At 41.7% G+C, this 11,981-nt stretch overlaps 1 protein-coding gene across 1 annotated transcript; it reads right to left on the bottom strand.

The window, feature by feature from the left end:
- Nucleotides 1-2,765: 2,765 nt before the first annotated feature.
- On the bottom strand, nucleotides 2,766-11,684 carry LOC142575552 (uncharacterized). Its single transcript, XM_075684984.1, has 4 exons — nucleotides 11,657-11,684; nucleotides 11,418-11,508; nucleotides 8,478-8,663; nucleotides 2,766-2,871 (listed from the first exon to the last, which is right to left on the bottom strand). Exons 1-4 carry the CDS (start codon nucleotides 11,657-11,659, stop codon nucleotides 2,801-2,803), a joined length of 351 nt encoding a protein of 116 aa, XP_075541099.1. The 5' UTR covers nucleotides 11,660-11,684; the 3' UTR covers nucleotides 2,766-2,800.
- Between the last annotated feature and the right edge of the window lie 297 nt (nucleotides 11,685-11,981).

The following is an 11,981-nucleotide window of genomic DNA, read 5'->3' as shown; positions in this document are numbered from 1 at the left end:
ATTGCGTAACGAGGGCAAATACTATTAGCTCGCTTGAGCGGACCGGTTCGCCGCTGTGGAGTTTCATACTTTGCCTTCACGCTATATATGATAGGTGAGAGTGAGGTAATCTCGTCACTTCGAGCGTGCCTCTATAAAGCTTGCGCAAGCTCTGGTCACGCGCGACTGCGCCCGTGCGCGATCAGGAGCAGCAACTGGCTTGCTTCTCGCGTTCGAGAATTTTCGCGCAAGCTAACAAACACGTGCAAGCAGCACACCCGTGGGGATAAGCACATCGGCGCTTCGTGTGCGCGCTCCTCATTATTTAGTGAGTAGCAAGGCGAGCAGCTTTTTTTTTTTTTTTTTGAAGCATTACCTCGACCATGTCGAAACTGCAGTGTGAACGTCAGTCGCTCAAGGCCTTCTTTTCATCATTGTTTTGGTCGTTGTTGTTGGAATTGATATCACGTCATCCCTGGCGTGATATCTAATGGCGGGCGGTACGTATAACACTCGTTTACCGAGCTTTCGCTGCAGGTTAAAGAAAACCCAGATGGGTCAAATTTAATTAAATTTTGACACCTTTATTGTACGGCGATTATGAGAAGGAAGCCTACGGAAGAATAAAAATGAGTTGGAGGGCCTACGACAGGCATCACTAAAGCCTGACTGGGAGCTTACAACTGTAGGTTAAAATAAAAGTGCACAAAGCCCTGTCCATATGGCCAAAGCGGGCAGATCCGAAACAGCGAGCTCGAGGATCATATGGTTCCCCGCCCACGTCACCACGGAAGGCCACGCGCTCCCGAACCTAAACGAGATGGCGCACCGGACGGCGCGAGACATCACCCGCCGCGCCGAACAGGGCAACGCCTCTCGCAATATAGCAAACACTCTTCGCGCAGAACGGGACAGGCTCACCAGATACAATGACATCACCAGTGCATATCTAAACGCCAGAAGGATATATACCCACCACCGAGTCCCAAATTGAACCAGAGGCAGGCCGTCGCCTGGAGACAGCTCCAGACGAACACCTTCCCTAATCCATTCCATCTTAAACGTATCTTCCCGGATAAGCATCAGGACAACATGGGCTAATTGTGCCAGGAAGGACCAGCAACACTCAAACACATGCTGTACGAGTGCAATGTAGTTATAGGAAGGATTGCAGTTGCTCCGGAGACCCTTTCGTCGAGTTGGGCCGCCGCTCTGCGCAGCTCAGACCTCGGAATCTAAACGTGGGCAGTCCTGCAAGCTCGTGAGGCGGCGTTGAGGCAGGGCCTTGACGTTCCCCCGTGGGAGACTTGAGCCCGGGTCGCGTTAAACCTTGCCGGACGTACAAGAAAGTTGTATTTATCCATTCAATCACTGCATCCCACCGGTGCTAACATATGGGGCAGAAACTTGGAGGTTGACAAAGAAGCTCGTGAACAAGCTAAGAACCGCGCAGAAAACGATGAAACGAAAAATATTAGGCATAGCGTTAAGAGACAGGAAGAAAGCGGTGTGGATCAGAGAGCCACCGGGGACAGGTGATATTCTATTTGAGATTAAGAGAAAAAAAATGGAGCTGGGCAGGCCATGTAATGCGTAGGCAGATCACACACATGGTTTCCAGCCGAACGCACCGACACGGAAAGAAAGGGACGGCGACACACAACGTGTGTCGCCGACCATTTCTGTCCACGAGCTCAGGACAAACACTATTCCGTAGGCAGATAACTCTTATCGTTACAGAACGGGTGCCAAGGGAAGGAAAAGAGAGCATGGCAGAAAATTAGGTGGGTTGAATAAATTAAGAAGTTTGCAGGCGCAGGTTGGAATCAGCGCGAGACCATATCGCACGTAAAAATAGACTGATTATTATTATTATTATTATTATTATTATTATTATTATTATTATTATTATTATAGATTGTCCTTCATGACCATTTCCTGGCGTCGGCAAACATGATTCAATTAATTTCTCGTTGTCGTGCACTTGTGGCGGCGTAACTGAGAATTCCGGGCTAAGACCGTAATGTACACTGTAAAAAAAATTTTCCTTACTTTACAGAAAATTTGCTGGTAATTTGTGACCGAACACTCTTCCGTAAATTAAGAACGGTCATTTCCGTAGAACGGACAACTGTAAAAAAGAGACCGTAATACAAGATACGAGTGCTTCTGTATCTAGAAAACGGAAGACTCTGTATTCTGAATCTGTACTATAACCGTTAAAGTACGGTGCTTCTCGTATTCAGAAAACGGAACACACTGTAAGCTGAATCTGTACTATAACCGTTAAAAAACAGGTGCTTGCCGTATTCAGAAAACGAAAGACTCCGTATGCTAAATCTGTACTATATCCGTTAAAGTACAGGTGCTTCCCGTATTTCATCTCGCAGAGCATATCCATTATTCGAAGAATGTGCCATCGGGGACAAAATTGCCCAAGACGTGCGAGAGTTGACCGAATTTTATTGGTGTGCTATTTGCTGGGATCAGCCGTGCCACCATCTGCGTTCGGAATGTGCATACGTGACCCACTGTTTTCAGCAGTCTTGAGCAGAAATGCAATTTGGTCAACGCTCGCACTTCCAGGGTACTTTTGTCCACGATAGTACATCTCCTTTAATGCAAATGTCATGAAGGCAGCTCATACTCAAAGCAGCAGGTCACCATTGAGAAAATTGTCTTGCCAACACACTGACATGGCTGCAGAGATAAAACACTTTGCACTTTGTGATATGAATGCACTGCATAGCATATATACAAAAAGGTGCAACATTTCAGTCCTCAAGTTCTTAGATCACAGAAGCAACTTTATTTTCTTCAATCACTCGTCTTGCACTTCTTCCTGGTGAAAGTTGTTCTTGACTCCAAACGCTTGCAAGGATAAACTTGCTGCTGTTAGGAGAAACAAATAGTATTCGTGAATATCCATCCTAAAGAAAGCGGCAAAAAAGTATAATCACAGAACACGACAAAGCAGTAACTTCTGTGTTAGAAAAACATGTAAGTAGATCAACACTGTTGGAACAAGGGATGTTGCTGTAGCCAACATTTCGACATAGGTGCTTGTCATTAGGGTAGCAAATGTTTTCCTTGGCTGTGTTGTTTTGGATTGTGCATATCTCACTGGCCCCTAGCCTCCTTGGGGGAGAAGTAACTGGTGCATATAATAGGTCAAGAGAAGCCAAAGTGTTAAAATAAAGGAAGGAAGCAGTGGTGATTGTGATTAGCAGTGGTGATTGTGATGGAGCGGGTATGAGCAATGCTGTCAGTACTTGCCAAGAGTAGGGGTGACCAAAACAGAAAACGATGTACACATGTAAGCAGTCATTAATCCAGTAGACCCAATCTTCCCAGAAGACAAAATAGGTATCAAGATAAACAGTTTGCACTTTTGGAAAAGGAAAACGAAGAATTAAGGAAAATAAATTTTGTATCAAGATGCATCTGGTTAAGATCACTGCAAATGGTAAATGAAGGCACATTATGAATATATATTTTGTTGAAAGCCAATGAAGAAAAGATATATTAACCAAATATTAAAAAATAGGGACATTAAAATTAAACTGGGTATGACCATAAAACAGTAAAGAACAGCCTGTGGAAAAAAATGGGATGGATAATATAACCAGGTGCAAGATTGCAAAACGTCGAACGCTGTTTATATTCATGCTGCTGTTAACGGCTTCAAGTTTCTGTCTTCCTGTGGAACCTTTGTCTTACTTGAACAAGGAAATGGGTCATTTTTTAAACAAGCCAGTTCAAATGCGGTTCAAAGCTTCAGCAGTGTTATAATGAAAGAAAATATTATGGTCAGCTCTCCTGGGTGTGCTTTCATTCACCAGTTATTTCCACCAGTGTAAGTTCAAAATTTAATGGTCTAAATGGAGCTTAGCTCCTGGCAAACCATTAGCTGGTCTTTTTTTCAACACAGATGCCTGCACATTATATGTGTTGACAGGAGTGCTAGCGAACTACATTATACTTGTTGCCACAACCAAAGTGAGACTTGGTAACAGTGATTGAACAAAAAAAACAGCATTCCACAATACTGATTCAAGTCATCTGGAAAAGTTGCTTAAGTTAACGTACACCCCCTACTCCACCAGACACAATTATTCACCACACTGACTCTTATGGTGTCAACCATGCTATTACAACACTAGGCATCAAATGAGGAGAATTAGGGGATAAGAGGGCACAATGCTTTTTGTTAGAACATCAAATGTGCTTTACATAAATGCTACATTCCAACTAACAAAGGAGCAACCGGTTTGTGAGATAGTGACCAATGCATAGGAAAGCTAATGACATTCTGTGCAGCAGAATGTTGACGATGAGGTGTTATGCGCACAAGTGTACTCTTTCACACAAAATGACATCCTGCACTCAAACCTTGTGCCAAGATTAGAGTTTTAAAAACACCATAGTGGAAAGCAAAGAGTGCTAAATTTGTTGAAAATTACTAAAAATTATTCGATTATTCATTATCCTTACTGTTCGTTAAAGATTCACAGATTGTTCCCTACGGGTGCTGTAAACAGGCACTCTGCTTTTACAGTGGTAGCAACAATGATCTGTGGCACAGACAAGAATAAATGCTCATGAAGTTTATGCAAGAGCATATCCTACAAATTACACCCCATTTCACATTCCAATATGGTAGAAGAGGAAGACGAAAAAGACTACTTTCTGGTGGAGGATGCATACCGCAGAATAGAAGAAACAAGTGTACCCTAACCATTGCTGCTGCCGATGCCTGTGCACTAACAGTTACATATAATATGGCAGTTACAATTGTTTTTCCACAAGCACTGCAAGCTGCGGCCAGTTTACCAGTACACAGCTGTAATAAATTTAGGGCAAGCTAAAGCTCTCTAATGGATTTATCTCATATGACACAATTGGAATGCAATATTCTGCAAATAGGTGAAGCGCGGTGTGCCATCCCATACAATGAAACACCTTTCAAGAATCTGAATCACCACCTGCACTCTTAGGCAAAGTTACACCCTTTGGAGTGCCCCTTCTGCCACACAACAATAATCGTTATCTGCCTTGATGCGTTTCCTTTCTTGAAAACGCCACGCCCGCTACTTTGCTGTCGGGAATGCTATCATGCTGATAACGCGCATGCCGTTCGTTACTGGAAAGCACAGGGCTCGCAGCGTTAAAGAAAGGAAATGCATAAAGGCAGATGACAATTATCGTTGTGTGGAAGAAGGGGCACTTCAAAGGGTGTAACTCTGCCTAAGAGTGTGAGCCGTGACGAGGGAAAAGAGTGTGTTCTGTGTAAAGTAGTGCACCTGTATAACCTAAAGCTTTGGAGAATGCATTTAGTATGAGCTGGGAAGGTTCCTAATTGCACACAGTGAAAACCTCCATGCAGTTTTGCAAAACGCAAACCCCCTACCTTTTTGTTGTTCAAACGTAATGACACGCAGGGCCATAACATGTACATTATGGGTTTCGTTCCCAAACAATCAAAGTGAATAGCACCACCCTAAGTGTCATGTGCCTTCTTGTTAGTGTCGAATGCTGCGATCGGCAGAGAAACAGATTTCTGGAGCAATATAATGTATTAGGTACTGTGATCCCAGTTCTTTCACTGCTGTTTAAGCATTATCGGGTCCTAAAGTAAAAAAACGAGGAATAAATACATGCATATTTTACGTCACAACCCTCATAAGTATTTAGTAGTCTGGATTATAAAGGATTCCAGATTTACAATGCAGGACAGATTTTATTCCACTGAAAGAATGGCATCATGCCAATGATTCTGCATTTGGTGCTATATTTATTTGTATTTAGTTCAGTTGGAATGTGTGTGTATCGTCAGCGATATCGCTTGACATGTTTTATATTGACTGTTTCCTAAATTTAGGCAAATTCGTATTCGCAAATAACCTTGTATGACACCAAGAACTTGCTTAGCAGGAGTATTTCTAACATTTGCAAGATATGAGGCTCTTGAATGCATATCTAAGCCTGGGGTACACGCCGCCCCCTAATCTCATCAGCAAGTTTCTGGAACTCATCTACGAGGTTTCTTATGATGAATGTAAAGTTGCTTGAACGGGAGAAATAGGGAATTTATAATAGGTGAATTATGCAGCATAAGAATGATGTCAGCAAGAAGCAAGCATCAAGAACTATAAAATGAAGACTATAAAATGCAAGAATTATTTGGGATGATTTAAAATTCTGGCATTGGAATGAAATGTCTTTCAATCTATATATAAATTCTGATTATTCACTCTACTACCACTACCTTCATTAGAAACATTCATAATCATTATCTTATCTATGCCACATCATCTTCGCTAATATTCAAGCCTTCATAAGCTGCTTTTTTTTACAGCTAATTCTCTGTGGGAAAGAGGTGTCCGCGTGAAGACCATATCATATACTTATTACCCGTTTTTTGATAAATGATAAGGGAAACACTTCACACCAAAAATGCATTGAGCTTGAGCAAGTTCTGCGTTTGATGCTGTTGATTCTTTTTTCCCTTTGCCATCATTGACCCACCTGGTTAGCTAAGTAGACAGAAAAGCTGCAGGAGAAAGGTGGGGGTGCCAAACCAGACTTGTGCCCCAGGGGACCTTTTCACGGTCACTGGAGGAACTGCCTGTGGCCTCGGCATCTTCCTTGAGGGCCATGGCCATGTCTAAGAAACCTTGTCTCCACAGGCTGCACATAGAAAGATAATTTGCTGAGCTAAGTCTATTTCTTAAAAGAACCCATTTAAGTTGTATTCGTGGCTTTGCACCACAAAACTGACACATGACTGGCCACTCAAGACACTTTATGTGTATTCGCAGGCTTATTCCTTGGAAAAACACTTTTATGTAGCACACAATGAGTAAGAGTAACAAAAAAGTGTATCAGGAGGCTTTCATATTGCTCTACAACTTTTCGTTGACACATTTCATTTAATTATTTGAGATATTTAATAACTAATTAAGAATTATGTAATTAGGCAGAATGCACAATATAATCAGAGTATCTCCAAGCGATGGCAAACATCACCTTCATTTTGTCTAGTTACATCGCATTTACATATTTCTAAATCTTGGTGCATGATAGTTAAGACACCCTCAAAAACAATATTAAAATTTTCATAATCATCTCTTGCGTGTTATTGGTGGCTATGGCTGCTTCAAAGTTATTCTTTCAGTATGGTACAAGCAGTTTTGAAGTGAAATTGTTTTGCATCGAGGGCATGTAATCTAGACAATCAAGCAAAAGGTCAAGTTGTGTTCACTATTCAGATGTTTAACTAAGAAGCTGCAGGAAAAGGAAACAGGACACAATACCTAATCAACAATGCAAAATTTGAAAATTTAAACTGAACAAGAAACCAGTTTTTGAAAACACAGAAAAAAAGCCAGAAGCTTACATCGAATACACCCTTGCTATGTACTCCAAGTGAAGTTGTTACCGCAATGCTTGGGCACCATATGAACGTAACAATCAACAACTTCGAGCAGAATATTAACACCACTAAATGAACTGGCCTTTGAAGATTCTTGATCTGAAATCCTCAACGACTTGTTCTGGAATTTAATCTGTCAAGCTCAATCTGTATTCTCAAAAGCTGGCTCTCGGCCATAATTTCTCTAAACGCAACATCAGCTTAAATCTCAAGATAGGGTTGACCTCTAAATAAAGTGGATAATGCATGGCAAACATCACGAACTCTCTTACATGTTAACCAGAGGGTTCACTCATGCAGCCATGAAATTGTGATGCAGACACGATATATTGAAGCTGGTTTTGTGAAGTGTTTCATGCTTCCAAGGCTTCTTCAGTTGTGAAAGCTGTCTCCATTAGCTAAATAAGCGATGAGAATAAAAAAAGTACTTCAACATGCTCACAATATGTTGGCCATTTGCAAGTAAACAGCAGCCTTTTTGGGCGCCCAGGTTGCCTGGTGCAAATCTACTATGCCACAGTACTTGCGTTACCCAGTACCAGCCACTTTAAAATGCAATGTGTTCAGAGCCCTTTCCCTCTGTTTGTCTGCTTTGGAAACAGTTTAACATGTGTTCAGTAGGCGTCGAGAAAGGGGACAGAAAACACTGTGCACCACTGATTTCTAACATGTTTCGCTGGATGCAGCACACCGCACCGGATGCAGGTGAAGCCAGTGGAAATGCGATGTCATGCAGTCGCTTGTCCTGGAAGCAGGGCATATGGTGGACTAACTAGTGCGTGCGATCAGATAATATTGCTGCCGAAAAACTTTTCTTTGTGGTTTTTCACATTTTAGGAGGTCTCTACATGTCTGGTAAGCACTTTTATGACAATCTGAACCCGTATACGATAGTGTTCTCTTACATCAAGTTTTTTCTGATTTACCAGTGTTTCCATTGCAAGCCACTTATGTTAGCGACACTGTAGACACTACAATGGAAAAATTCTGGACACCTCGAAACACTGCTTGGGTAGGTTATGGCACATCAGGCAGGCATGTTAGGGGAAGAAATGCCACACACCCGTGCAACAAAGTGCTGCCGCAAAGTTGTGAAGCACCAACTTCCGGGACAAGGCCAGCTTCAGTCGAGGGCGCTCGATGTGCTGTTCATCCCCTGTAGTAGAGATCAGTGGTGTGTACCCTTTTATACTGGCTGTCTTTTCTGGTCGGAACCTTGGCAACAGCTTCCACCATACTTTTTTTGAACCTGCAACATGTGCAGAGAAAGTCACATCACTGTGCGTTGATCGTCTGGCTTTATTGTGCTACACATTCTATCAAATCATTAAAAAATACAGTTCACACATTTTTACTACTGTATATAGACAGTCTAGTTGCTATACACGCGAAACATTACCATTCCTCTGACAGAATGCAACAATAGAAGCGTACACTGTAAAGCTACACTAAAATTTAAATTGATGTGACACCGTATGAGCATACAGTATGCTTACTGTATGCTCTAGCCCTGTGTCAAGTAAAAGGTAATTGTCAATCATTTATGGTGTATTTCTACTTATTCTGGGTCATCAAACTGTACAATCAATGTTCCATGTTTACACATTGTTGGCTTTTGATTGCCTATGTGATCCGTTTCCTACTTACGCATGCAGTAATCCCACTGTAATAAGGAAAAAGAGAATAGGAAATGCCTTGATAATCTTCCACATTTGATGAGGGCAGGAGCAATGGCCAATAGCATGTGGTTGAAGCTACGTAAATACTCCGTTTTCACACAGCTTAATTATTCAGCAAGTAATAAAGAGCTATCCTGTGCACCTCTGCATGACCAATAAAATCTGACTACTTGACACTGCACTAAGGCTGCCGCTTGGTACTGTTCGGCAGTTCAGCTTTGGTTTTCTGATATACAGAACTGTTTAGGTACCAGTAGTTTACTTTGCGATAAAATGGAGCTTGGAGCACTGGTCAGTCATTTGCACATAAATAATGCGACAGCAAATATAACACAAGGATAGGAATATGGGTCTCTTGGAAAAAGTACATACACATTATGATTATAATGTGATGTGATGCCACAATGAAACAGAAAGCAACGCATAGAAGTGGACGGCGCTTCCATGCCACCAAGGTTATTGGACAGACAGTACTTCAGAAGTGCCCGCAACACAATGTGTTGGCGGGCTAGTTGGTGTGAATCCATAAATACTTTGTTAAGCGCAAAACAATGGACACAAGAAAGACGACCAGCACAAGGCGGTACACTCAACTGACATCACTTTATTGCGTCGCTCCTTTATAAATAGTAGAATCTAGAAGAACATGCGCAGTGAGCACCATGTGCAGAGACCACCAACAACCAATCACAAGAGTGTACTCATGCGACGGGATCCACAAAACCATATTGAGCACTGCACAAGGTTAAAAAAGGCACACTAATGCACTGTGACCCCAATGACTGTATGAAGAAAGCTTCCGATAACTCTCGGGCGGTGGTATCACAGCACTTTTTCAAAATCGAAGTATCACGAAACATGGCTTTGCACTTCCATATTTTACAATGTTGAGCCAAATGGGAACCTGTGCCTGTTGGTATGGATCGCTTAGGTTCGCAATGTTTCGTGATGCTATGATTTTGAAAAAGAGCCGTGATACCTCCGCCAGAGAGTTATCGGAAGTTTTCTTCATACAGTCATTGGGGTCACAGTGCATTAGTGTGCTTTCTTTAACCTCGTACAGTGCTCAATATGTTTTTTTTTGGATTCTGTCGCATGAGTGTGCTTTTTTGATCAGATGTTGGTGGTTGCTGCACATGGGTGTTCACAGCGCATGTTCTTCTAGATTCTGCTGTCTACAAAGGAGGGACGCAATAAAGTGATGTCAGTTGAGAGTAGCACCTTGTTCTGTCGTCTTTCTTGTGTCCGTTGTTTTGAGCTAAAAAAGCAATGATGTATTCCTTGTGTGTGTTTGAAGACAGCTCCACACGCAGTAGCGTATCCAGTATTGCTGCCCAGTGGTTTAGCTCGCCGCAGTTTGAAGTGCCACAAAACATAAGGAGAGAAACCTGCATTATAGTCTTGTTGCAAACAAGAATATAACGTGAAGTGCATTCTGAGGCCAGAAACTATAAAAAAAAAATTTCATGATGCACTGCTGTGCAGGGTTTTATAGCAAAGTCAAATACATTTAGTGTAAATATCACACTATGATGGTGCACAATGGTGGTAATCTGTAATAATATAAAAGGTGCCTTAATGTTACAACAAAAGCTGACATTACTTAATAATAGCCCTGTAAAATTTAGCATGCAGGGGCACCGCTTGGTTAAACAATAGTGATGTATTGTCTATGTACACAAGTATTACCCACGCATTTATGCCATTGTCTAAATGGCATAAATGAATGGGTAATACTTGTATACATAGATATTACATCTCTATTGTTTAACCAAGTGGGTAAACTATGTCTGCCTGACACAAGATTAGAACTAAACCATAAATTATATATATTCACCCTAACAGTAACACCTCATTTGAACTTCACAGTAAGTAGACGCCTGTTGATGCCAGCCTCCCCCAATGCTAAACTGTGCTGCATGCTCTACAGAGAAATTATAGTGGTATCACTCAACTCTGAAGCAATTCAGGACTGCAGCACTGTAGAAGACATCTACAAATGTCCCATTTCATGTATAACAGCCTGAATTGCTTGCACATCTTACCAAGTGCAAATTAAAATTTCTTCTTGTTTAGCATTTTTGCCTGCTAGACCACAATCCAATGTCATCAATATATTAACATATTACCTCAAAGAACCTAATTTGGCTTATAGATTAACACCTTTGCATACTGCCACAGCTGCACTCTGTCATATGCGTTGCAATCATAAAGGAGTGCTGGTCCACCAGCACTCCAATGTCACTAACAGTGATCACCTACACAGCTAAGTAAACGGTCATGATTCAGGTGGCAAATAGCTAAGAGAAAAAAAATCCACTCACCTTGAGAGCTACAATACTGCAATAACTTGAGAGAGATGGACCCATTGCAGGCAGCAGACCTCTTCTCAGCTCCAGCACAACAGCAACTTGCCTTTCAGTAAAAGAAAAGGATTGATTAGTAATGATAAGTTACCTTGTTTTTGCTGAGTATCAATACAATCTGACTTTCATGCATATCCACTCTCCGCTTTAGTAACACAACTGAATTATTCGTCAAATAAAAGAGTCTATGATGATACCATTCGCTTCTCTTGTAGGTCCAAATTTTTTCGCACCGATACCCCGTTTACTGCTTGCTTACTGACACGAATGCCTTGACTGCACAGACATCATTCGAAGGAACACGTCTTGCTGCACCGCAAAAAGTTGCACCAAGGAAACACAGCAGAGCAAAGAACTTTTTTTCTGGTCACAATTAAAACGTGCACCCAAGCAAGAAAGTAACGATCACAGGTAGTGAGCGACTGCTATTGCCTCGAACATTTATTTCCGTATTTTAACAGAAGTTCTTGTATCGGATACAGTATGCTCTCAAGCCAATACAAGCGTCAATACAAGAGCTCA

The sequence above is a fragment of the Dermacentor variabilis genome, chromosome 1, assembly GCF_050947875.1.
Source record: "Dermacentor variabilis isolate Ectoservices chromosome 1, ASM5094787v1, whole genome shotgun sequence".
NCBI lineage: Eukaryota > Metazoa > Arthropoda > Arachnida > Ixodida > Ixodidae > Dermacentor > Dermacentor variabilis.
This window is presented reverse-complemented; position numbering and strand designations above follow the sequence as displayed.